At 48.6% G+C, this 26,448-nt stretch overlaps 1 protein-coding gene across 3 annotated transcripts in view; it reads left to right on the top strand.

Annotated features, from left to right (window-relative positions):
• PTPN3 (protein tyrosine phosphatase non-receptor type 3) overlaps positions 1–26,448 on the top strand; it is a 122,995-nt gene that overhangs the window by 73,872 nt on the left and 22,675 nt on the right. For 2 of the 3 annotated variants that reach the window (XM_047768118.1, XM_047768120.1), the window contains 7 exons: positions 932–1,066; positions 3,511–3,687; positions 13,377–13,563; positions 13,708–13,782; positions 14,830–14,886; positions 16,203–16,359; positions 19,527–19,687. In XM_047768118.1, coding sequence (XP_047624074.1) covers positions 932–1,066; positions 3,511–3,687; positions 13,377–13,563; positions 13,708–13,782; positions 14,830–14,886; positions 16,203–16,359; positions 19,527–19,687 — 949 coding nt within the window. The remainder of the gene's footprint in view (positions 1–931; positions 1,067–3,510; positions 3,688–13,376; positions 13,564–13,707; positions 13,783–14,829; positions 14,887–16,202; positions 16,360–19,526; positions 19,688–26,448) is intronic. The other variant, XM_047768119.1, reaches the window with a different exon arrangement.

The following is a 26,448-nucleotide window of genomic DNA, read 5'->3' as shown; positions in this document are numbered from 1 at the left end:
GACATGAAAACATTGTTTAAAATTTAGAAAGACCAGAACTGAGTTTCTCCGAAACTGGATTCAACCTCCATCCTTTCAAACAATGCATTCTCTGAAGGGTCAAGATAGCTGAGATTTAAAGGCTCTAGGTAGGAGTTCCCATCGTGGCACAGCGGAAATGAATCCAAGTAGGAACCATGAGGTGGCAGGTTCGATCCCTGGCCTCACTCGGTGGGTTAAGGATCCGGCGTTGCCGTGAGCTGTGGTGTATGTAGGTCGAAGATGCGGCTCGGATCCCGTGTTGCTGTGGCTGTAGTGTAGGCCAGTGGCTACAGCTCCAATTGGACCCCTAGCCCGGGAACCCCCATATGCCTCAGGTGCAGCCCTCAAAAGACAAATAAATAAATAAATAAATGCTCTAGGTAAAAATAAAATTCAGAAGTAACCCCCAAGGTGGCCCGTTCAAAGAACATGGCCTGAAACTGTGCTGTCTAAGCATATTTTCTCAGTCTGCTCTTAAAGAGTTCTTGGTGATTTACGGTGCGGGCTTCTGCCAGCCAGGATGACAGGCAACACCGGGAAGGATAGTTAGTGCCTGTACTCACGCCAGTGTGAGTAAAGTGAGAATCCCTTGAAGCCACTTGAGCTGTGTTTCTACATTAATCCTAAAATTCCTTCTCATCTGATAAGGTTTGGTCATATTCTGAAAGCAGTTTTGTTACTTGCCGTAGTAAGGATGCGAAAGGAAAGGATAAGGCAAAGCCAGGACAGAAAGGAATCTCTTCTGACCGGTGGACCCCCGCTCCGCTCCCGGTAGCCTCGCCTGGGGTCAGCAAGGGTTACCCAGCCATCGGTCAGGGAGGGACCACATGTACACCGTTTCACTTAGGCTGTCACTTCTTTCTTGTTGAACATGTCAGTGTAGAAAGTGAACCTGCGTCTGGTTTTTCAGGTCTGTAAATAACCAGTATTGCAAAAAGGTGATTGGAGGGATGGTCTGGAATCCAGCCATGCGGAGATCTTTATCAGTGGAACATTTAGAAACCAAGAGTCTACCTTCTCGGTCTCCTCCCATAACTCCCAACTGGTATGTCTTCCCTTGTTGGTGCTACCCACCAGTCAACGCTTTATCTCTTCTAAAGACAAAAAGCTCAGCTTGGTAAATCCCTGACTCTGGGCGTCCTATGATCAGAGCTTACGTTTCCATGTTTGACTGTTGCAGAGGTTTTAGTTTGTGTGACATGTACAAGTCTGGCTAAACATTTTCCTTAATGTATAATTCCAGGATGTCCTTTTTAAAAAAAGTTATTTGATCTAGATAAATTTGAGCCCTGCAGCCTACTGAAATGACCCTCCTGAAATTATGGGATGCATTAGCATCTTCATGTTTTGAGAGGTCCTGTAATGAAGAAGCGTGTCCATCTCATGTTTCCCATTAATATCACGTCACACACCTTTGGGAAAATGTAGTCAAGGTATGTAATATAACTGCTGTAAATCGTTACCCTTGGCACCACCAGCAAACGCACATAGGAAAGTCGCCTGACGACTTTTCAGATGATGGACTTGGCTTACGAGGAAGAACGTGGCAGTTTGGCAAAGTGGGAGGGGTGCTGGGTTTGTAGCTGAAGACCCGGACTCAGATCTTGGCTTTTCTGTTCATTAACAAGTTTCTCGACTTCTCTGGCCTGAGTCTTTCCCTGTGTAAAGGGGTGGAATGAAATAATGATGTACAGGTGCTTGTAGGCTATACGAAAAGGACCAAGTAGAGGAATAAGAATAGTATTTTATTATAATGTTCCTCAAAGACATCAGGCCATTTTTGTAAATGCCTCCGAAACAACCGGGCATCATCTGAAGGGGAACCAAGCCAGAAACATTGCCCCTCCTCCACCCTGAAATAAGAGTATGGCTTTCTGTTCATTTCATGATAGACTGAGTGGACCTGTAAAATCTCTAGGAGCGATCTACCAGGACTAAGGAGTATTCTCAGGAAGGCAGAAAAAGGAGATGCTGTGCAGGGCCACTGGACAAGGAGCCTCCACCAGGGCCAAATACTCAGGGCAGAGAGGATGCTGGTATTTAGTGCTGGATATCTTAACATGACTGAGAAGATCGGTTTCTTAGTTTCCAGGATTTAGGCACCCCTTGTATAGTGGTAAATGTATGCCAAAAAATTGCAGTTTAAACTGCCCGGAAGTCTCTAAGGTAGTGATGCCAGGGCCCCAGAGCAGAGGCCAGGACAGCATCCAGGAGAGCAGCAGGATTGGAGTTGCCACACCCCTGGGCTGAAGCTCTTGCTGCTATTTATAGGTCCTCTCCTGCAGGGTCACCGGAGCCTTTCCACTCGACTTGGGACAGAGTGTTATTGATTATCTGGGCCCAAGGGGATTGCACATGGTGGTGGCCCTGACAGTCCCAAGGAGAACTAGCTAACAGAGAAGGGGAAGATGGAAAAACGGAAAATAAAACTTAGAAAGCTCAGGAGTTCCCATTGTGGCTCCACGGTAACCCACTCAACTAGTATCCATGAGGATGCAGGTTCAATCCCTGGCCTTTCTTAGTGGGTTAAGGATCCAGCATTGCTATGAGCTGTGGTGTAGGTCACAGATGCTGCTTGGGTCCCACATGGCTGTGGCTGTGGCTGTGGCATAGGCCAGCAGCTGCAGTTCCAATTCGACCCCTAGCCTATAACTTCCGTATACTGTGGGCGCAGCCCTAAAAAAACAAAAAGACAAACAAACAAACAAACAAAAAAAACAGAAAGCTCAGCAGCTTGGGATCACCCACTGCAAGGAGCCAAGGTCCAGGTGGGCCCCTGATGTCACCCTAGGGATCCTGCGAACATCGCCTCATTTTTTGAGTCAGTTCCAGGATCCAGGGAGGTACAGCCGAGGCCCAGAGAGGTTGTGTGGCTTGCCTCATGTCACACAGCTATGGCTGCTGTTGAAAGGACAGGAAGGTGCTGCTATGCACATCCGATACTACATTATGGATGTGTTTTTAATAGCAGAACATTTTTTCTTGGGTCAAGTGAAAGTCAGGTGAGAGGATGTATCCGAAATAAGGTTTGAGTTTTGGCAAAAAAACAAACAAACAAACAAACAACAACAACAAAAAACCCCTTATTTTGGCTTCTAAATCCTTTATTTATGCTGTCCAAATGCATAAGAAAAATTGTCTGATGAGGAGTCAGTATGGCCTGTTTATGCCACTGAGAGCTTGAGTCCTCCTGGAAGAGTAACTCTCTCCAAATCAGCAGTCACCATCTTCTCAAAAGGGCAAAAACCCAGTCTCATCTGCCTCTTTGTAAAGCTGAGGGGCTGTACCACAGGGCTAAGACCATCTGGGACCGTGTGGCCTTCGGCGGATTCTGGTGTAGTAAAGGGCCAGCTGGCTCTGAAGTTCCAGCAGCATCAGCGAAGCCATCCTTAGAAAGGTCAGGACACAAAGTTAAATCACTGATGTCTGCTAAAATTCCTAAGTAGAATGTGCTTTTCAGCCTTTGACACTGAACCTTTTCCCCGCCAGGCGCAGTCCTCGGCTCCGGCACGAAATCCGAAAGCCCCGGCACTCCTCTGCCGACAACCTTGCGAATGAAATGACATACATCACAGAAACCGAAGATGTGTTTTACACCTACAAGGGCTCCATGTCCCCTAAAGACAGCGATTCTGAGGTTTCTCAAAACCGAAGCCCACACCGGGAGTAAGAAACTTATGTTATTCCTCTCTGTCTCTGTCTCTGCTTGTTTGGGCTGTTGAGAAATATGCTCAGTCTCAGTGGGCAGTTAAGAGGGGGCAAGGGGAGTTCCCACTGTGGCGCAGCGGTAACAAACCCAACTATCCATGAAGTATCCATGAAGATGCCACTTCGATCCCTGGCTTCAGTGGGTTAAGGATCTGGCGTTGCCGTGAGCTGTGGTGTAGGTTGCAGACATGGCTCAGATCTGGCATTGCTGTGGCTGTGGCATAGGCTGGCAGCTACAGCTCTCATTTGACCCCTAGCCTGGGAACCTCCATATGCCATGGGTGCAGCCCTAAAAAGACCAAAAAGAGAGGCCACAAGGGCCAGAGCCTGCAGCCAGCTCCCAGGGTGCCTTCTGCCAGACTGAGAGCAGAAATCAGCCTCTCCCTTCCACCACAGGAAGACTGTCTCTGTGCCTGGAATCAGGAGCTGGGTGCTGCTTATTGTTTTTGTTTTTGTATTCATTTTGGACTTTTTTAGTGCTGCACCTGCAGCATATGGAGGTCCCCAGACTAGGGGTCCAGTCAGAGCTGCAGCTGCTGGCCTATACCACAGCACAGCAACACCAGATCTGAGTCATGTCTGGCCTACACCACAGCTCACGGCAACGCCAGATCCTTAACCCACTGAGCGAGGCCAGGGATCGAACCTGTATCCTCATGGATACTAGTCAGATTTGTTACCGCTGAGCCACGATGGGAACTCCAGGCACTGCTTTTTGTCAATGACAGTGATCACCTGTCCACATGCTTGTTCGCACTCTTGAATCTTGTCCTCTGCGGTTCAAGAGCAAAGCCTGGTGTAAACTCTCTCCCGCTCTGGAGGTTGCAGACCTGTTAACTGAAGCAGGATTTCTCTAGATTGTCAGACCTTGACCACTGCAGGGTTCCCCATCCCTGGAGATGTGCTTATGTTCTTAGCTGTCCACAGAAATCCTTCTCAGAACCATAGATGCTCTCAGGGTTTTTTTCCTCCTTTTGTTCTTAATGAATAGTTAGCATAAAGGAAAAACAGGCCAAGAACATCTCTGATTTTCTTTGTTAAATTTTTGTCAGGACAGTTTGCAGCAAATTCTTTTATGTCCTCACCTTTCTTTCTTTCTTTTTTTTTTTTTAATGTGACAAACTCTTCCTATTTCAAGGTCAGGAAAAAATATCTCTCTCCTAAAATACTGGCTTGAGTCCTTTTGCTATTCAGTAAGGTAATATCTAATCCACTTCTTCCCTTTTTGACTTGATTACCAGGGAGCTTAGAGCTGCATGTTATGCTCAGTTGCATTAGCTTCCCACAGCCCTGGTTTCTGATAGAGCCCCTACTCTTCCTTTCTTGCCTTATTAATGGGTCTTTTTTCCCCCCCCTCTCGTTTTCATGAATTCACTGTTCTGCCATATCAGCACATTTTAGCATAAGGCATCTCAAATCATTTTTTAAATAGACAAGACATAGATCATAAATTAAATGACATAAAGTGTGGAAACGACCGTCTATTAGGAAGTCAACCACAGTCATTGAGTGTCCATTCTGTTAAGTCCCATACTGTGCCCAAAGGACAGAAATCTATGATGTCTCCCCTAACAGCAAAGGATTAGCAAGAAGGCACTTCAGTTAATCTGTAAATCTTTCCCACTCTAGCCATGAGGCTTAAAGCATTAAACGCATCCTGACTGTCCTCTGGGCATCACAGGTGAACCATTTCTGCATGAGGTTGCTGCCTCTCTGCCATCCCTGACCGCAGCAGCAAACACCGTTTCCAGCTTATCTCCGCTCTTAGCACCTCTGCTTAAGTAATCCTCTGGTCATTATCTCTTTGTGACCTGAGCTTGGATAACATTTTGTTGAAATGATCACCATCTCTTGCTCCAGCTTGCAGCCCTGTCGAGGCGACAGTAGAAGGGTGTGAGTTCCTTTTGTGTGACACGGTGGTTTAGCAGATCTTGGTGTGCCAGGCAGGAACGCAGGCAGGCATGACTTGAGCCCTTTTGCTGTGTCGTTTTGGTGGAAGGGGGAAGACCATTTAGGGAACTGGCCCCAGGCTCAGGGATGCTCAGTCACACCCTCCGTGTCAGCTTCTCCTGCTGTGGTTTGCAATGCCTTCGTGGAATTTTGGAGCTTCTGGACCTTCCCTGTGCGGTCCAGTAGCCACCAGCCACGTGTGGCTCTTCAGATTGAAATTCTTTAAAATAAAGCTAAGCTCAGTCCCTCACTCACACAAGCCTTATGTCAGGGGGTCAGGAACCACATGTAGGTAGTGGTTGCCATATCGGACAGCGCCGGATCCAGTACGTGTCCAGATGCTGGTGGAGGAGAGATGAATTCCGTCCAGTCGTATGTGGACATCTTAAAGGGCTACACTCATTGCCGAGTCCTGCAGCGCACGTTATACACCCTTGGCTGCTCATTGAAGGGATGGGAAGACGAATTAGATGAGTCTGTGCCGTCAGAGCCCTCCAGGCCAGCTGGGCCAGCAGCACATTGTCAGCCATCATCGTCACACTGTAGGCTGTCACTTTGCTGAAAGGAGAAGAGAGTTTGGGGGACCGAGGGTCCTGAGAAGCCTGGTTATATGTCCTACAGCAGATCTTCTGGTGTGCACCCCCATCAGGGAATTCTAGAGCCCCTAGACCTTCATAGGCCACCACACACACACGGCTCTTTAAATATCAGTTTGTTAAAAATGAATTGAAAATGTACTTCCCCAAGCCCTTTGGGTTTTATGTAATTTCTGGCCCTCCTCACCCCTAAACATTACCCATCAGTTCTTTCTGAAATTCTTCCGTGAGACCTAAAAAAATGTCATCATCCTGGGGCACTTTTTATTTTGCAGCAAAATGTTAAAAGTAGACAATAATGGTGATTCAAAGGCAACTTCCTTGCCAGGGCTTTGCCAGGTGAGGCAGCCATAGACGGCTCACGGAGTCAAGTTAGCGGCTGTGCTTTACAAGTGGGGTGAACAGTTGAAAAGGTGCAGCCCCTGCCACCTCCCTTAGGTAGGGGACCCCCTTCCTGCTGGCAGGAAGCCACCTTCTGCTGGGTCTTCAGAGGCTGCTGGCCTCTCTGAGAGTCGGGGCGGTGGAGGCAGTAGGGGGTGTGCCTCCACTGCCCAAGCCAAGAAGGGAAGGTTGGTCTGTACTCGGTGAAAAAACCATGGTAGTTTCTTCAGGGAGTACTGTCCCCACTTGGTATCTGTGGGGTCCTGGTTCCAGGACCCTTGAAGATACCAGAGTCCACAGATGCTAAGGTCCCTTATGTAAAATGGCCAAGTACGGTTGGTCCTTTGTATCCAAGGATTTAATTCGATCCTACCTTGGTTGAATCTATAGATACTGAGGGTCGGCTACACTATTTGCACAAATGTTTAAGGAATGTTGGCTGTATTTTATACAGCAAATGAGTGTGTTAAGAGGCAAAAAGGAGTATCCTGTCAGGGAAATCAGATGAATAACGTCGCAGACAGCAAGGCGGGTTCCTTTGAGAAAGAAGAGTGAAGCATACCATTCTGTACCCATGTACACAAGAGGAGGAAAGAGAGAAAGGAGGAGAAGGAGCGGTTGGTTCCACGTTGGCTCTAAACCCAGCGGTGCAGCTCAGCCTCTCTGAACATCACCCGAGCAGATGAGTCACCGTGGTTTGTTCCGTATTTATAGCAGCACAGCCACGTTTATGATGATAGTTACGAGGTACCCTTGGCAGTTTGCTCTGTGCCCGAGTCGGCTGCCCTCTTGTCACTCTCTCAGTCATCCTGGGTTCCTTTCCTTGCTTCAGAGCCAAGGCCAAAATCTGCAGAGAGGAAATTTCCAAAAACAAGCAACCCACCACCCAGAAAAATCAGAAGGGGCAGGGTCCCAAAGGAAGCATGACTTTGCAGAGCAGAAGCTGGAGGAAAACAAGCTGTAGGGCGGATGAGGGCTGCGTCTGAAGAACTTCTCCTCCTCGGAGCGAGTGGCGGGGCTTGGTGCCATCGTGATGCCTTTGCTATTTGCTTTCCTCTTTCTTTAGAGCCTGCCTTGTTCCAAGGACACAGGCAGCTGTCGGTGTTTATTTCCAAACTTCTCTACACACGACAGTGTGAATACATGTCATGCTACTGAATGGTACCTTAAACATGGTTACGATGGTAAATTTTACATTATGTATAGTTTACCACTATTTTTTTTTTTAATTTAATAGCTTCCGTGCACTGGAAGGAACTTTGGGAATCCCCCTCTTCAACTGCATCACCAGTGTCAGAATTCCCTTAGCCCTGTCACCAGTCCCCCTGCTGGTGGCTAAACTGGCTCCTCGGAGGAGACCAACAGTGACCAGGTTTCATTACGAGTTTTTGTGTTTATTCTTCCTGCACCTTGCCTGTCCTTCGCTTGGTCTCCGGCCACTTGTCTGTGGACGCCTAACAAATACCTTAAACCCAGCCTGGCCCGATCTCAACTCATCCTCTTCACATCCAGCCTGTGGCTCCTCCTGTGTCCTGGTGAGCACAGCCGCATTTCAGAACCACCCAGTTGGCACCTGTTGGCACTCGAGGCATCCCCGACTCCCCCTCTTCTTCCACCTTCCTTAGCTGCTTTCTCACCTTGTTGATTCTCTCTCCCAAACAAGCTCTTGCAGGGACAGCTGCAGTGGTGTCCTGAGTGTCCTCCTGTCTTTTGTTTTTTTGTTTTGTTTTATTTAGGGCTGCACCCGTGGCATATGGAGGGTCCCACGCTGGGGGTTGAATCGGAGCTAGAGCTGCTGGCCTACATTACAGCCATAGCAACACAGGATCCAAGCTGCATCTCTGAACCTAAACCACAGCTCACAGCGACGCTGGATCCTTAACCCACTGAGCAAGGCCAGGGATCGAACCCACATCCTCATGGATCCTAGTCGGATTCATTAACTGCTGAGGCACGAAGGGAACTCCCTGTCCTCCAGTCTTTGGTCTCTGTTCCTTCCAGACCACCCTTAACAAGAGTAACAGGCTTATCTTTCTGAAATCCGTACCCATCATCACTCCCTTGCTTAAAATGCCTTTTCTGTGCTTTTTCAAGGTTTCTTGCCTCTGTCCATGACACTGTTTTGGTTTTTCATTGTTAGAATTTTGCCAAAAATACTTTCTTCTTCCCTTTTGATTACCTGTTTAAACTTCTACTGATTTATCTTTCAAACTCAAGTGTCTCCTCCTCTGTGAAGCCTCTCCTAGCCTCTCACCATACCCCAGACATCTGAGCATCTCCACTACAGCATGATGATGGTACCTGATGACTTTTGTACCCTAAACTAGACAGCAAGCTCGTTGAAGGCAGGGAGAGTCCCCTCTTCACTTCTCCTCCTCCCAGAACCTGGCGCTTGGCGCTTAGTAGATATTCAGTGACAACTCAGATGGATGGACAGGCAGATGGATAGATGGGCATGTGAAGTAGGATGCAGCCCTCAGATAAAGTACAAACAAGGTCCCAAGTTATCCCAGAGGGTGCGCCTGCCCCGTGACTCCCTGGCAGGTACCCATGTCACAGGAGCACCATTGCACGGTGTCTGTCTCATCTGCACATGGTCCTCTGTGAGCCGGGCCCCATGGTAGGTGCTGCTGCAGGACATGTGTCCATGAGAAACTCTCATCAGAGATCTCAAGCAAGAATTGAAGAAACTTTAGCAAGTACTCTCTTGCCATTGAGGTATCTTAACGTCTGAGGGGCCGCCCGGGGGCCAGATGGATGACACATGATTCCATTCGTGATGAGACAGAGAGGCAGAAAGCAGCCTTTCTGACCCACATTCCCTCAGCCACCTCCGCAACTTGCTGAGTTAAGTTTTGATCTCAGGCCCTTGGCATTTATGGCAGAGATAAGACCATCACCTCCAGAACGTCTCCTCATCATAAAAACCCATACCACGAAGACACAATCCTTTCATAAGGATCCGCGTCACCTGTCTGGCTGCGTGTTAAGTGCACTAGGAGAGGAATAGCCAGAGGACTGGGTCTCTCCTGGCCTTGAGAAGCTCACAGGCTCAAGAGAGAAATGCCACCTGGAATGGCCCCTATTCTGTCGCCAGCATGACAAGTGCCTCTTCACGGGCTCTCAGTGAGAGCTGTGAAGTCCTCAGGGTCTTTGTAATTTTCTGGGGTGTAAGAACCAGTGGTATGAAAAGCATCACACGGGAAATCCTGCCACTTTAACTTTCCTTAACCTTGCTTTTCTTCAGAGAAACGAGCTGTGCCCTGGCTTATGTTCCCAGTGCCCACCCCCCTTACAGGGATCTGAGGACGCGCATCTGTCTGCCCGTCCGTCAGTCTCTCTTTTCCCCCATCCCCTCTCAGGGGCAGACCACTTGCTTCTGATCCCTCCTTCTCCCCTTTTCTTCACTCTTTGCACAGTTACCCCCGCCCCCCACCAGGGACCCTGGGGGTGCCTCTCTCTCCTCACCCACTAGGTTCTCCCTCAGTCATGCCTCACATCCCATCCCAAGGGCCCCAAGGCAGGAGGAAGGCCACCTGGTTTTGCCATCTTCACTCCCAGCATTCCTGAGCTGCGTCCAGCTGCCACCTTCTCCTTGCTTCTTGTCATTTGATGTCCTCCTCAGCATCTGTCTGTCCATCCTCCACGCTGAGCAGAACGCTACTGCAGCCTGCAGGGCACGTCTGGACACGGTTGATCAGCCAAAAAAAATATTGTCATGTTTAATAAATTACCATCTAAAAGTAACCTCTCCACCCCTACATAGAATATAGGATTGGGCACATAATGACTGTGAATATGTGGTTTTTAGTGCCATGAGCTGTTTTGGATCGACCGTTACGTTTTATACTAAAAAAGAAAACTAAAACCTTATATGATGTTTAATTACATTATAATGCTGTATCATGTAATTCTAAATTCATGATTTAGAAATTAAGTAAATATAATGCATACAAAAATATATTGCAGTTTACTGAAAAGTCTGTCCTCTTCTGCTTTGTCACCTTGCTCTTCTGTTTACAGATCATCACTCTTTCCGTGGCTCCCATCTCCAGATTCTTTCAAATGTTTGAAGTATGAATGCTATTTGCAGCTTCAGGTTAAAGGCTCAGGTCCACCTCTAGTGCTAGAAATAGCATTTCCTAAACCCCTTTGGCTTTATCTTGTTTAGCAACTGCCAAGTTTCCCTTTATGCCACTGGGAGGCGCTCTTGTAAACATCAAAACAGCAAAGCTGCTCTTCTTGGGGAGACTTTTTTTTTTTTTTGTCTTTTTGTTGTTGTTATTGTTGTTGTTGTTGTTGTTGCTATTTCTTGGGCCGCTCCCACGGCATATGGAGGTTCTCAGGTTAGGGGTCTAATCGGAGCTGTAGCCACCGGCCTATGCCAGAGCCACAGCAACGCGGGATCCGAGCCGCGTCTGCAACCTACACCACAGCTCACGGCAACGCCGGATCGTTAACCCACTGAGCAAGGGCAGGGACCGAACCCACAACCTCATGGTTCCTAGTCGGATTCGTTAACCACTGCGCCACGACGGGAACTCCCTTGGGGAGACTTTTTTAAGCTTCGTTTTAGTAAATTAAAGTCTTATTTAGACTAGCATATAGCTTCCATTCCAAAAGGTAATGCCTTCTGTAATGTAATGCCCTCTGTAATGCCTTCCCATATACAACACCCCTTGACTGGTAACTTGAAAACCTTAAGGCCAATCTCATCTCTTGCAAGAAGTGCTCTGTTTCTACACTAGTCTGTCACTGAATGTTTGTATTCAAATGAATGGAGCTTGTGAATCATTCTGTGTGACTATGATAGGGGTTTTACATCTAAAGTAAGCTAATTTTGGAGCTCCTTTTATGACGAACCCGACTAGGACCCATGAAGATGCAGGTTTCATCCCTGGCCTCGCTCAGTGGGTTAAGGATCCAACGTTGCCATGAGCTGTGGTGTAGGTCGCAGGCGCAGCTCGGATCCCAAGTTGCTGTGGCTGTGGCTGTGGCGTAGGCCGGCAGCTATAGCTCCAATTCAGCCCCTAGCCTGGGAACCTCCATATGCTGCAAGTGCAGCCCTAAAAAGCAAAAAAAAAAAAAAGCTAATTTGAACTTACTAAGAGACAGAGGAGCACTGTTTTAATGAACACTCCATGGATAAGTACCTGAAATAAAGGTTTGTCTTTTCTCTGTTTGTTTCACTGAATGTCTTGTCTACTTACCTTTCTCATCACTTAACCTTGAATGAGATGAGAATGTGGAACTCAAGGCCAGCCCTTATTCTGTAGGCGGTTTAAGGCATCTTTTGTGAGGCCCGTGGCTCTGGAGGGGGTCCAGCGTGGGTGTGCGTGATGCAGAGAAGCTGCGTGTCCTGTACGGTCAGGCCCTGTGAGGTTAGAAAAAAGGGTCTTCGGAGCACATGTAGATGGCCTGGAGAGGAGAGGGGTCCTCAGGTACTCATGGTCTTCAGACTTCTGTTTGTCAGGTGAGGGGAAAGCCGTGTGACCTTGGGCAAGTCACCCGGCATCTCTCTTTTTTTTTTTTTTTGGCTTTTTAGGGCCACACCCACGGCACATGGAAGTTCCCAGGCTAGGGTTCGAATCAGAGCTATAACCCACGGCACATGGAAGTTCCCAGGCTAGGGTTCGAATCAGAGCTATAACCACCAGCCTACGCCACAGCCACAGCAGCACCAGATCTGAGCCGCATCTGTGACCTACACGGCAACGCCAGATCCTTAATCCACTGAGCGAGGACAGGGATCAAACCTGCAACCTCATGGTTCCTAGTCAGATTTGTTTCCGCTGTACCACAAGGGGAACTCCCCCACTCAGTGCCTCTTGACCAATTTCTCCATCTGCGAAATGGGAGCTGGACCAGATGACCACAGAGGTCTGTTCAGTTCTAATAGTCCATAATTCTTGAAGACAACACCACCCAGTAGAACTTCCTGCAATGATGGACGTGTTCTCTAACTGCGCTGTTAGGCGTTCTTGTTGTGGTGCAGTGGAAATGAATCTGAGTAGTATCCATGAGGATGCAGGTTCCATCCCTGGCCTCACCAGTGGGTCAGGGACCTGGTGTTACTGTGAGCTGTGGTGCAGGTCACACACCGGCTCAGATCTGGTGTGGCTGTGGCTGTGGCTGTGGCTGGCACCTATGGCTCTGCTTTAACCCCTAGCCTGGGAACTTCCATATGCCACAAGGAAAAGCTTTTAGAGGGCATGGAGTGAGTCAAAAATTAACCACCGTGAGCTGTGGTTGTAGGTCACAGACGCGTCTCTGATCTGGCTTTGTTGTGGTTCTGGCGTAGGCCGGCAGCAACAGCTCCAATTAGATCCCTAACTTGGGAACCTCCATATGCCACGGTTGCAGCCCTATGAAAACAAAAGACCAAAAAAATAAAAAAATAAAAAAATAAGCACCAGACTAGCTGGGCATGTTTTCCCATGACCCTTCTGAGGCAGCTGAGTTTTCAGCAGTTCCTGGCACTGCCCTGCCCTCCTGCCTCCTTTCCCCCAAACTAACAGTGATGATATTTAGGCCAGATGGGGGCACGAGTAGCCCGTGGACTCTTGGTGTCCCCGAGCTGTAGGCTTGACCTTTGCAGCGCTTCTGAGGTTCCAAGGATTGATGACAGCCATGAGATGCTAGGACCCACAGTCAGAAATGTTTGCCCTGATAAAATAGTCATCCAGTTATTAATACATCCCTTCCTTCCCCACAACGAAGGAGCATATCCGAGAACAACGCAGCACACGGCTGCCTGACCCAGAAGTCATCCAGTTCTGCATCTCCATCTTCCAACGCTCCAGGCTCCTGCTCCCCGGATGGCGTCGATCAGCAGTTCTTAGAGGACTTCCACAGGGTGACCAAAGGCGGCTCCACTGAGGACTCCAGCCAGTACTACTGTGATAAGGTGTGCCAGCCAACCCCTCGGGCTTCCTGGGGTGGGGGTGGGGGGCTCATGGGCCAGTGAGTGGTTGTGACTCCAAGAAAGTAGCTTCCAACCACCCACGGGAGAGGGAAATCACCTAATGGATGATTTTCCATCATTTTCCAGGACGACGGTGACGGCTACTTAGTCTTGATCCGCATCACGCCTGATGAAGAGGGGAAATTTGGATTTAATCTAAAGGTACGTTGTGTGTGATTTCAAAGAACGTTTTGTGCTCTGAAGCCCCCTCTAGGTGGCTTTCGAACTTCTATCAGAAATGTACCACCCACCTCCTCAGGCTGCGTGAGGAAATCGGCTCAGCCCTCAGAACTGGAGGCTCTTTATGTGGCCACGGCAGCTGCCTCCTATCAACTGCCTGCTCTGTGCTTGGTGTCTGCCATGTACTTATTAAATCACCTTATTGAATTCTTCTATTAAGCGCAGAAGTTGGTGTGTTTAAGCCTATTTTAAAACCCACTAAGGCTCAGAGAGATGGGACCCCCTCAGCATTGCCAGGAGAGAGCCGTGGTTCAAGTCCAGAGCCATCTCCCTCTTCTGTATCTCTGCAAACTGTGGCCTGTGGACCAAGTCCCATCTGTTTTTATAAATAAAGTTTTATTAGAACACAGCCACACCCATTTACTCACAAATGGTTTATGACTCCCTTGGGACTTGGGTAGCAGAGTGGAGGAGATGTGACAGAGCCCTTTGTCCCACAAAGGTTGGCCCTTTGCAGAAAAGGTTTACCAGCCCCTCCTTAGAGCACAGTGAGGGCAGGTGGCCTTTGCTGCCCACCCTGCAGCTGTCATCACACACTCCTTTCTGATACCGTAGCAGCCCTGCTGGCGACCTGTTCTCAGCAGTCAGAAGCCCTCACAGCTTGACACCTTTCTACGGCTTCTCTCTCCTCCCCTGAAGACTCCCTTTCCAGCAGCACTTAGAAGCTTTGCTCTCAGAGTCCTTCTCCCAGGGATATGTGCAGTTTTTGCAAGGAGCCTTGTTCTTCCAAGTGCATCTTTAGTCGGGGGAAGGTGGGGATGGCAGTGGGAAGCTTCTGAGCAGCCTTCTGGCTAGTCCAGTAGACCAGGGGGTCAGAAACCGTGTCATTCTGAAAGGCGCCAACCCCTGGGATTAGAATGGGTTAAGGTGAAGATTTGAGCCCTCCCTTGTGTTAGAGATATCTGCCTGTCTTTGTTGCTGTGAACGACCCAAGTGTTTTTTTTTTCTTTTTAATGTACATATTTACAGGGAGGAGTGGATCAAAAAATGCCTCTTGTGGTATCAAGGATAAACCCAGAGTCACCTGTAAGTAAATGTGTTCCATTATTTCCCAAGTTTGCTTTCCCCTAGATGTAAAAGATTTCCGTTTTCTGTGTCCTGCTTCTTTCTTACCCGCAGCAGAGAGTGTGTGTAAGCTCACACATGTAGATGGGAAGAAAGAATGGCACCCGTGTTTTCCAGCACCTCGCTGCTCAGGGTGGTCCCCGAAGCTGCAGCACCGTCACCTGAGAGCTCATTAGAAATGCAGACTCTCGGGCCCCACCCCCGACCTCCTGGACCAGAATCTACATTTTTAACAAGATCTCCAGGTGATCGGTGTGCAGGTTAAAATGTAGAAGGCCCCGCAAGAGATGGAAACTGGGGCCTAGAGTTTGGTGTTCTGCTCGCTCTGAGTGGGCTCGTGGGTCACTCAGCCCTTGTGCCCCTTCCTGTGTCTGGGCCTCTAGGCAGCTAAGAGATGATTAGCCTTTTTTTTTTTTTTTGTCTTTTTGCCTTTTCTAGGGCCACTCCCGTGACATATGGAGGTTCCCAGGCTAGGGGTCGAATCGGAGCTGCAGCCGCCGGCCTACGCCAGAGCCACAGCAACGCGGGATCCGAGCCACATCTGCAACCTACACCACAGCTCACGGCAACACCGGATCCTTAACCCACTGAGCAAGGCCAGGGACTGAACCTGCAACCTCATGGTTTCTAGTCAGATTCGTTAACCACTGTGCCACGACAGGAACTCCTGATTGGCCTTTTTAAAGCAGTGAGCACCAGAGAGACCCTGTGCTTCCTAAGAAGGTACCCGTTTGAAGGTTTTGCTCTTAAGTAGCCTTTAAGCTTGTGGTCGACTTTTTCCTAACTGCGTGTGGCCTCTGCATGTTAAGAAGGCTTTTATTCCCACACGGTTCAGAGCATCACTTCTCTCCAAAATGGTTTCTGCCCTTGGGGTTGTGCTTGCAAAGGTTTTCTCCATCACCAGGTAGAAAATTCTCATGTTCAACCGACAGATCATTTTCTAACAGCACATCTAGAAAACGAAGGATGGAGGCCTCATTGCCGTTACGACATTACAGTAGTAAGTGCAGACTGGCTACTGTAGAGAAATGACCTCCGTCTCTTTCTTAGCCTTATTCTGCAGTGGTTCATACCTGAGGTCCTTCTTTAAAACCCCACAACCAGCTACCATGTCAACACAGCAGTGGCTGTAAGAATAAAGAAGGGAATGCCTGAGGGAGAGAAGGAGCACTTGGTCACGGTCCCAAGTGTCCGGGCTCAGAAAGCATCGGGTTCATCCCCTGAGGCGTGCGCTATGGTAACGGAAGAAACTCGCCTCTCTCTTTCCCCGCACGCAGGCGGACACCTGCATTCCTAAGCTGAACGAAGGGGATCAAATCGTGCTGATCAACGGCCGGGACATCTCCGAACACACCCATGACCAAGTGGTGATGTTCATCAAAGCCAGCCGGGAGTCACACACGCGGGAGCTGGTCCTGGTGATCCGGAGGAAAGGTAAGGGCCACCCACGGAGAGGCGCCTAGGCGAAGAGAGCCTTCTCCGGCCCCTTCCGAGGTGTTGAGATGTTGAGCTCGTAGCCAACATCGGACAAGCCAGACCTTTCCCATGACAACCTGCTGGCTGACTTTTCACTTGAAAAATGTGGAGACTTGCCCACCCAACACCCTACCCCTCATGGCCAGTGCTCGGCAGGTAGGCAGCACCCACCCCCTTTTATACAGGGCACGAGCCCCCCGTTCCTCCCAGCCCGACTCAGCCCACATCGCGCACCCCGCTTAGCTGCCTGGCCCCGTCTGCCTTTGCATAATCATCCCCATCTCAGCAGATCAGGTTATATTTTATTCATGTGCATTTGGATTTGTTGCAGAGACAGTAAGCTGAGTAGGGCAGGAGGCTGACTGCCTTGGGGCTGTTCTAACCCTGCCTCCTACTGGGCCCAGGGACCTTGGGCAAGTTTCTTGCCCAGTCTGTCTCCGTTTCCACTAAAGTAAAATGAGGATAACACAGTTGCTGCCTCTGGATTCCTGTGAAGATTCAGTAATACTCATACTGAAAAGCAACAAGGATGCTGCCCTGTACTTGGTGGGCATTTGAAGGGCAGCCTCTGTTGAATACTATTACTGTTGTGGTGGTGGTGGTGGTGGTTGTTACAAAGCAGTTAGCCTTGGATCCTCCTGCCCGGCTTCAAATACTGAAGGTAAATGAAGCACGTGGCTCAGGCCCTGGCCCTGCATCCCTGTTGTGGCCTCACCGTCATCGGCACGTACCTGCCCTCTCTGTGCCCGGTGATGCTCCCAGTGCCAGCTCTCATCCCACCTCCTCCGTGAGGGCCCCACCTGATCTCTCCAAAACCCTCCCCACCTCGTCTCACCCCATCCCCTCCAAACCCAGCTCCATGCTGGGCACACAGTAGGTATCACTCGTGACAGTGGCTGATGTCTCTGCAGCACCAGCAGAGTGCCTACACCGTGTCAACTGCTTTACTAATTATCCCATTCAATTCCTAAAATGTTCTCGTAGGTTAGTGTTATTATCTCTAAGTGGGAACAGCAGTCACGGAGAGGTGAAGTTGCCCTGCTGCCATGTGTCTGGTGAGGCCCCATGATAATAGGGATGGAAGGAATCCAGCAGTTGGGAGCAGACCTCTCTATCACATGCAGTGCCCTGTGACCTGCTGGCCAATCTGGGGTTCTGCCCAGGAGCACCCTGGCCAAGCCAGGGAGGGGGCCCACCACCAGCCCATGGCAAGGGGCTGGTGTCTGTAGCAGAAACTAACGGAGCCCCATTCGACCTTACAGAAGGAGAATCAGAACTTGTATCAGGCTTTAATGTAGAATACGCTTTGAGGTGAGAAAAACAGATACTTGTAGACTAGTAGAGCCTAAAGGGAAGTGCCTAAAAGGTTTCCTGTAACTGTAATGAAAGTAAGTTCTTTTTTTTTTTTTTTGTCTTTTTAGGGCCACACCTGCAGCATATGGAAGTTCCCAGGCTAGAGGTCAAACTGGAGCTGAAGCTGCCAGCCTATGCCACAGCCACACCAGAGCCAAACCATGTCTGTAACCTACACCATAGCTCACAGAAACGCTGGATCCTTAACCCACTGAGCAAGACCAGGGATCAAACCCTCATCCTCATGGATGTGAGTCAGGTTTGTTACTCCTGAGCCACGGGATGGGAACTCCAGTGAGTTCATTTTTAAAATAAACATTTAAGTAAAAAATGATTGAAAGAAAAACAAGTAAATAGTAATGGGGGGGGGGGGGATAGCACATATGACAAAACGCACAAAAATAAGTAGAAGAACTGAGCTTCTATGGTCAGTGAAAAGAATGTGGTCTTTTGGGTCAGCCAGATGTGGACTTAAAACTCTTGCCCTTTGAATCAGTTTCCTCATCTGCAAAATGGGGATAATGACAACTGCTTCAGCACTGTGAGGATTCAGTTCAACTGTGCGGGAAAACCAAAAGTTGTTGCCTCCTTCTTTCCTGTTATCTTGAAGGCAGTAGGGAGCCATTGAAGGCTTTTGCAAAAGGGAGTGACTTCTGTTTCTGGGTAGAAAGGGAAAAATTCAGAGATGAGCTCAAAGTCTTCCCTTTGAGAGAGTGGAGAAAGAAGTGACATAGAAAGAAGCATATGAGGCCGGGACATATTGTGTATGGTGGGGAAGGAAGGGCCCTTGGCCTTTTTTTTTTTTTTTTTTTTTTAAACTCATATTGAGTCTGCGTGAAGGGAGAATTTGTTCCAAAGAGGAAACACAGACTAGAGATGTTTACCTGGGGGCCTCCCTCCTAACAGTGGCCTGAGTTAGAGACACCACCTGAGCTCTGTGGGACAGTGGCATTGTGGAGAGAGCACCAGACCCCACACCAGTTTCTGGGAAAATGCCTGTTTTAAAGGAGCAGATAAAAGGGACCCATGGGACTTCCCATCGTGGCGCAGCAGAAGCAAGTCCAACTGGGAACCATGAGGTTGCGGGTTTGGTTCATGACCTCGCTCAGTGGGTTAAGGATCTGGCATTGCCATGAGCTGTCAGGCCGAAGACACGGTTCAGGAAGAACAGGGGTAGAAGAATAACCAGCTCAGAGAGAGTAACAGGAGAAGATCTCCGTTCTTTTTTTTTTTTTTTTGGCTTTTTAGGGCCGCACCCATAGGGCATATGGAAGTTCTCAGGCTAGGGGTTGAGGACTCACAGCTGCCGACCACAGCCACAGCAACTTGGGATCCGAGCCATGTCTGCAACCTGCACCACAGCTGACAGCAACACCGGATCCTTAACCCACTGAGCAGGGCCAGGAATTGAATCCTTATCTTTATGGATACTGGTCACATTTGTTTCCGCTGCACCACAACAGGAATTCTGATCTCTGTTCTTTAAAAACAGTCATTCCCTTTCTCATACCTTTGGCAAAGGCCTCTGAGTACTAAACACCATCATTTAAAACTAACCAGAAAGATTAGTATGTCATTTTGTATAATTAGCACATATTGAATCATTCAACAAGAAGTGTCGTTGGTGAAAATGATTACCATGTGCTTAATCATTTAATAAGATGTTTTAAACCATCTGCATTCAGGTGTCATAAGTGTAATTGGGGGGGAGGAAACCGATCCCCCAGCGCGTGGCTGCACAGGCCCGACACGCTCCTTCTCGTCCACTGCAGCGGTCCACTCATTTGCTGATATCAAATCTGAAGACGAACTGAACCAGCTCTTCCCAGAGGCCATTTTCCCCATGTGTCCGGAGGGTGGGGACACGCTGGAGGGATCCATGGAACAGCTAAAGAAGGGCCTCGAAAGCGGGACGGTGCTGATCCAGTTTGAGGTAAGAGACCTCAGGGCTGACCCCCCAGTGCCTCCGTGGGCTGCCTGGCTACTGCCGGATTATTCAACTCACCAGCTGGCCGTGCTCATCCAGGGACCATGGAGGGGCTCGGGGCCTCAGAGAAGGCGGGGGCTGAACTCTGTCTGACCTGCCTGTTCTAGTAACGATCAGTAGTCATGGAGAAGCATGTCAGAAATCAAGGAGGCGGGACTCTGAGCATATTTTGCTGCCAACGCAAAGGCTCGAAGCACTCATCCGTCAAAAGTAGTGGAGAGGCAGCGTGGGTGAGGGAGAAGGGCTGATGGAGGAGCCGGGTCCTGACCCCACCAAGCACACTTTGCAATTGCGACCACTTATTATCCGTATCATCCCATGAGGGCACAGGGGCTCGGCTTCCCAAGTGCCCCAGAGAATCAGAACACAAGCAGAAACCAAGGTCAGGCCCCGCCTCCCTTCCCCAGGAGGGACCTCCAATCACAGCATTGAGACTGTTGACAACAGCACACCCAGAGACTTTACAAAACAAGGTAGGACCCGAGGAGACTTGATTTTCGAGTCAGTTTTACTGACCCCTAACAGAATGAAAATAGATTGTGTTTATCATCTACATTTCTTAAAGGTGGTAGAAAACAGAGTAGTTCAAGCAGTAAAGATAACAGAAGAGCACAGAGAAGAAGCATCAAGTAGGCCGATTAAAGAAAATGGATCATGATTAATGACAGCTTACACAGTCTGGATTCATAAATTAGGAAAGAGAGTGTCAGATAGGATGCAAAGGCAGACATCTGCATTGCATCATTAGAAAGCCATGTAAAGGAAAAAAATCAGAAGCAAAGCTAGGAAATTTGTCAAATACATGTGACTGCGTTTTGATTCAGGAATGGATGAGTAATGTGACTATTAAAAAGAAAGATGCAGGGGGTCTTCAGTGATGGAAGGGTTCATTTGTGATGGTGTAACGAATAGAGGGTAAAAATACATTAGTAGAGTAATGTGCGTTAAATAATAGAAAGTAAAACCAACAAGTGAATTCAAGGTGAAAGTAACGGACCCCACCCAAAAAAATCAAGAGGGGATTTTAAACTCAACAGCTTTCATAGATAATTAGATAAAAAATAAGTCTGTATCTTGTGGAAATAAAGATACCAGGATAAGAGGGTAGAAATACTAGAATTACTTGGGTAAAATTGATAAATATATACTGAATATCTAGAAAGAGGAATGGCCCTTTTTTCCAGTGGCCTGAAAGAGGCTTCGTATAGGCTTAGGATTTTTTTTTTCCTTTATTCTTTTATTTGTTTTATTTTTTTCACTTAAAAAAATTTTTTTATAGGCTTAAGATTTTTAAAAGATGAAAATGGAGAGGGTGCCTTCTCTGGCTTTGCATTGCAAAAAAAGTCCACAATTGAAACATACATTTTGAACATTAAAACTCAGTATTTTTTAAGTACTCTCCAAAATAATTGAAACAAGGAACACTGAAAAGCCAGCTACAGAATATATCGGTTTTATTCTTTTTGGTGGGGAGGGGAGGAATTGCAGGGGAACGGCACCGTGGAATCATTCATTCATTCATTCACTGTGTATTAGGTATTTACGATGTGCCAAACACTGGGTCAGGAACCCAGGGAGGGAAGGAGAAGGGTTTCTGGCCCCAAGGAGCTTACAGTCTAGTTTTGCAAATTATATTTGTAAGATGCATCCTGAGTCCTAGAAACAGCTCAGGACCAAGATAGGACAAGATTTCATGACCCAGAATCTATGTTCCGTAGGAACCAGAGGTGAAATGTAGAGAGTGGATGAGCTTGCGTGTGCAGGGAAGGGGTATTCCAGGAGGGCCACAGCCTGAAGCAGACTAAGCCCAGCCGGTGTCGGGTAGGAAAACAGGCCCTTCTAGGTGAGCAGCACAGCAAGGGGTCCTGGATGACATCCCCAGGTGCTGGAAGTCCTTCAGCCGAGGGTGAACCAGGTCTCTTTGATCAGATTGTCCACAAGGAGGCGCTGTGGGCTTTTGGTGAGTCTGGTCAGACCTCACCTGGTCTTGAACAGTACTCCAGAAAATCCCCTCCATTTGGGTGGCTCCACTTTCATGATGTATCTCTGGGAAGCCCACTTCAGATGTTCCTTGAACAATGTGCACTGAAATCCATCAGGATGATAAAAAATGCTTAAGAAAGAAGTACCCAAAGAGTTCCTGTTGTGGCTCAGTGGAAGCAAACCCAACTAGTATGCATGAGGATGCACACGCGATCCATCCCTGGCCTTGCTCAGTGGGTTGGGGATCCGGCATTGCCTGAGTTGTGGTATAGATCGCAGATGTGGCTGGGATCCTGTGTTGCTGTGGCTGTGGTGTAGGCCAGCAGCTACAGCTCTGATTCAGCCCCTAGCCTAGAAACTTCCATATGCTGCAAGTGCAGCCTTAAAGAGTGAAAGAAAGAAAGAAAAAAAGAAAGAAGTACCCACCTAGCCCCCTGTGCTTTTGAGTAGTAGTTCTCAAAAAGGGACACCCTAAAAACAAAAAAACAAAAAAAAAAAAGGCGTTCCCGCCGTGGCACAGTGGTTAACGAAGCCGACTAGGAACCATGAGGTTGCGGGTTCGGTCCCTGCCCTTGCTCAGTGGGTTAACGATCCGGCGTTGCCGTGAACTGTGGTGTAGGTTGCAGACGCGGCTCGGATCCTGCGGTGCTGTGGCTCTGGCGTAGGCCAGTGGCTATGGCTCTGATTGGACCCCTAGCCAGGGAACCTCCATATGCCGAGGGAGCAGCCCAAGAAACAGCAAAAAGACAAAAAAAAAAAAAAAAAAAAAAGGGACACCCTGACCACTGTATGGAACACACCAGAGGAGCCTGTTAAAAGGACCCAGCCCTCAGCTACTGAATCAGCTGTGCTGGGACGGGCCCTGGATATTGGCCCTTAACAAGATCTCCAGGAGGTTTTGATGTATTGGCTGATCCAAAGGAGAGAGAGTAAAGATTGTACCAGAAGTGTTGTCCCGCCACTGTCCCTCCTAAGTCCTGCCTTTTGAGCTTACAGAAGACTTACAGGACCACAGAAAAAACAAGAAATGGAAAACATAGAGTTTTTTAGGGTTAATTTTTGCTCTGTACACACATTTCCTTCATGAAATCTAAACATTTCCTAGAAAGTAAGTAGGAAAACCCTCTTTCTAAATAACATCTTTTGCAGAATTCCAGAATGCAGAGCAGATAACAGCAGAGCTGCTCTGTGATGGAGCTGGTGGGATCCACAGAGTCCTCCCGGCCTTTTAGTCTCTCCATACTACAACCCTGGGTCCCTAGACTGTGGAACACAATTGAACAACCACTGTGTAGGCAGTGGACAGTGTCTGATACAGCTGCTAGAGCAGGGGAATCCTAAAGGAAGAAGGATTAACCTAGAACCTAATACACAGGGAAGCCTTTAGTGAGCATTTACTGTGTGCCCCGCGCTTTATAGTCATCTCACAGGACGCCCAAAGCAGCCTGTGCTTGGTGCTGTCATGTCACCTCTGTCTAGTTCAAGGATCAGTCTCGGAGAGGTTGTCTCAGGGTAAATGGCACAACTTGGTTGGAACCCAGGCAGGCTTAACCCAGAGTTTATTCTCTCAACAGCTTTATGTAGTTATACAGGGAACAGCAAAACACAGTTTCCACCTGAGAGTTGTTAGAACAGCACGCCATCGGAGCTAGAAAAGATCTAAGATGCTGTCCAGCCACATGGAACGAAGCAGACTTTCAGTCCTGGTTCTACCACTCACTTCCTGTATGCCCTCAGGCGTGTCCCTTAACCTCCCTGGCCTCTACTTCCCCATCTATAAATTGGGTATTTCACAGGCTGGTTGTACAGGTCAGATAAGATAAATACTTAATACATTGTCTGGCGCACGGTCAGAGTACAATAAAAAGTAACAACTCTTATTTATAATTAGAGGCTCTAAGAGCCTAAAGAACCTGCCCAGTCTCCACACAAGGAGTGGAGCCCAGGGCTGACTGACTCCAGAGTCTTGGCTTTTCCGGTTTCCCCACCTGCTCTTCCAGTGCCGTCGGCAGGTGGGCGGCCTGGCTGTTGAGGCTGCGCTCTGGCGGGGGACGGGAAGTGGGGCCAGTTCCTCCAGGTGCCCACGCCACCCGCTCCAGGCACAGAGGGCCTGCCCTGGGGTCGCTGGGCCATGGGCTGGATCCCGATAAGCCGGGTTTTCAGCAAAGTTTGCTTTGAAGCATTTTTTTCATCAGCGGAATTCCCTGTCCCTCCCATGGCTTTCAGTAAACAATTATACATGTGTTCCAGAAAGCATTTGGTCCCAGCTGTAATAAAACCACACTTAATAATTAGCATTTCTCTAGCACGTTGGAATCTACCAAGTGTGTTTCACATATGTTGTCTCGGTTGACTCTCACAGCCCATTCTGTGAGACAGATGTGGCCACAGTCAGTAGGCTCATTCCTTTATAGGTAGGGAGACCTAGGCTCAGAGGCTAAAGGTCTTGGCCAGTGTCTTGCAGCTGATGAGAGATAGAGCCAGGATTAGAATCTGTGTTGAAAGTCCATTGTCAGAACTCACCAGGTGTGACCTAGTTCCTCACCCAACCTCCAACTGGAGCCCTTCCTCCCACCCCACCAGGAGCTAAGGCTGTGTGAGCTCCTGGGCGTGAGCGCTTTGCCAGCATTTGTGAGCGGCTCAGCCTGCTTAAATACTGTGTTCAGACAAAGTAGGGCGTTCCCTCTGTCTCTCGGGTAAAGGAGCCCAGACTTGGGGTTCACACGGCTCCAAGTCCATTACCACCTCCAGGACGCTCTCCTCCTCTATGGAATTTGCTGACTCAGCCCCAAGGCCATTCCTTCCTGAGAGTAACTTGTGGCTCATTTTATGCTTTTTCCCAGAGTGGTGCTTTCCATGTAGGCGAGGGAACAGGTCTGCATTCAGCACAGACGGCCCTGGATAAAGGCTAAGTGAGGATGCTGACTCCTCTGAGAAGCAGCTTCTCAGCAAACAAAGGCCCCTTGTGCCCATCCTCATCCAGTGGCCTTGGAGCCTCTTGGAGACTTGTGGGATGCAGTTGATAGAAAATGAGAAACATCTATCCTCCTGCCTCGCAGGACTGACAGGTTACAGCAGAGGCTCCACCACAGGTCATGTCAAACTCAGATGCCCACCCCTCCCACCTGGGTATCTTCCTCCTTTACCAAACCCAGAAGCCATCCCCTTTTCTCTCTTCTGACCCCTGTTTTTCCTGAATTCACTCCTGTATCATCCATTATAGGAAACATCCATTAGTATCAAAACAAGTGACTTAGTGGCTCCTATGAACATTGTAAGAGACAAAGGTAGCTGAAGACTTAATGAGAAGTTTAAATTGACACATGTAGGTGTACCTTCAAGATCAGAATTCTTACCACAGTTTTTTTCCATTTTCTAAATATTATTTCTCTTTAAAAAGGAAAACATTATCAAGTATAACACATGGAATACAGGGAGCCAGCTGCAGGCTTTGGGATGGCTATGTGTGGGGCCTTTACATTTCAAGTGCCAGGGACTCACGTGCCACCCCAATAAGTTTATTGCCAAGTGTTTATCTGTGAACGGGACCTGCAAGAGCACTTAAGTATGCCAGCATTGGGATCTGCATCTGGGGCTGTGCATTTCAAGTCCTCAAATTGCCAGCAACAATGTCAGTTCATTTCAGCAAAACTTTACGGAAAGATAGAGACTCGTGAGTTCCCCCCTACCCCCACCCCAAGGCAGTGTCCTTGACCTCTGACTGGGTCAAGTCCAAGGGAGATTGGAAGTCCCCAGTGTAGGCAAGTTGTCCATGAGCAGTGAAAGTGGAGAACAAGCTCTTGGGGCCTTCGTGAAATACGGGTTCCCCTTAGCTTAATTATATGGCTCCGTGGGGCCTCTTGTCCTGCTTTATTCAAGTGGTTTGTGCCCTTTGTTCAAGGCAGCAGAGGAGTTCCCGTCATGGCTCAGTGGAAACAGATCTGACCAGCATCCATGAGGACACAGGTTCAATCCCTGGCCTCACTCAGTGGATTAAGGATTGATGTTGCTATGAGCTGTGGTGTAGGTCGCAGATACAGCCTGGATCCTGTGTTGCTGTGGCTCTGGCGTAGGCCAGCGGTTCCACCTCCGATTCAACCTCTAGCCTGGGAGCCTCCATATGCTGTGTGTGGCCCTAAGGCAAAAAAAGACAAAGCAGCAGAGCCGATCATTCCTCCACACCGCACATTTTTGTTGAGCACCTACTATGTGCCAGATACAACTCTGGCCTAGACTTCATGGTGGTGAACGGAACAAACAAGATACTCACCTTCTTGGAGACCACAGTTTAGTGCTTGAAACAGAAAGCACAGTAAATGGCTGTTTTGGAAGTTGTTGCCCTGCAGGAGAGTCTGGGTCATTGCCAAGGGCATGAAAAGGCATGTTTCTCCTATTTGCTCTCCTTATCCATTGTCCCTTCAGCTCCCTCCACTTTTCCCTTTTTTCTTTCCCCTTCTCGGGTTCTCAGCCCTTCAGGAATTCCATTGAGAAATCCCCCTTCACTGGCGATACAGTCGGTGGGGTGCTTGCTTCCCCTTGCTGGGCCTTGCCAGCATCCGCAGGTTGGAGCCAATCGGATGTCCGAGGGCTTTTTATGGGAGACGTGGGCCAGCAGGCTGAGGAGAGCACAGTCATCTCTGATGCCTTCCCTCTACTATTAGATGATTTTTTTTCAAATGAGGAATGTTTAAACTGGAAAAACATACTGTCTTATCCATCCTACC

Source organism: Phacochoerus africanus, chromosome 2 (assembly GCF_016906955.1).
Source record: "Phacochoerus africanus isolate WHEZ1 chromosome 2, ROS_Pafr_v1, whole genome shotgun sequence".
Lineage (NCBI taxonomy): Eukaryota > Metazoa > Chordata > Mammalia > Artiodactyla > Suidae > Phacochoerus > Phacochoerus africanus.
Note: the sequence above shows the minus strand (reverse complement) of the source record. Positions and strands in the feature narration are given on the sequence as shown.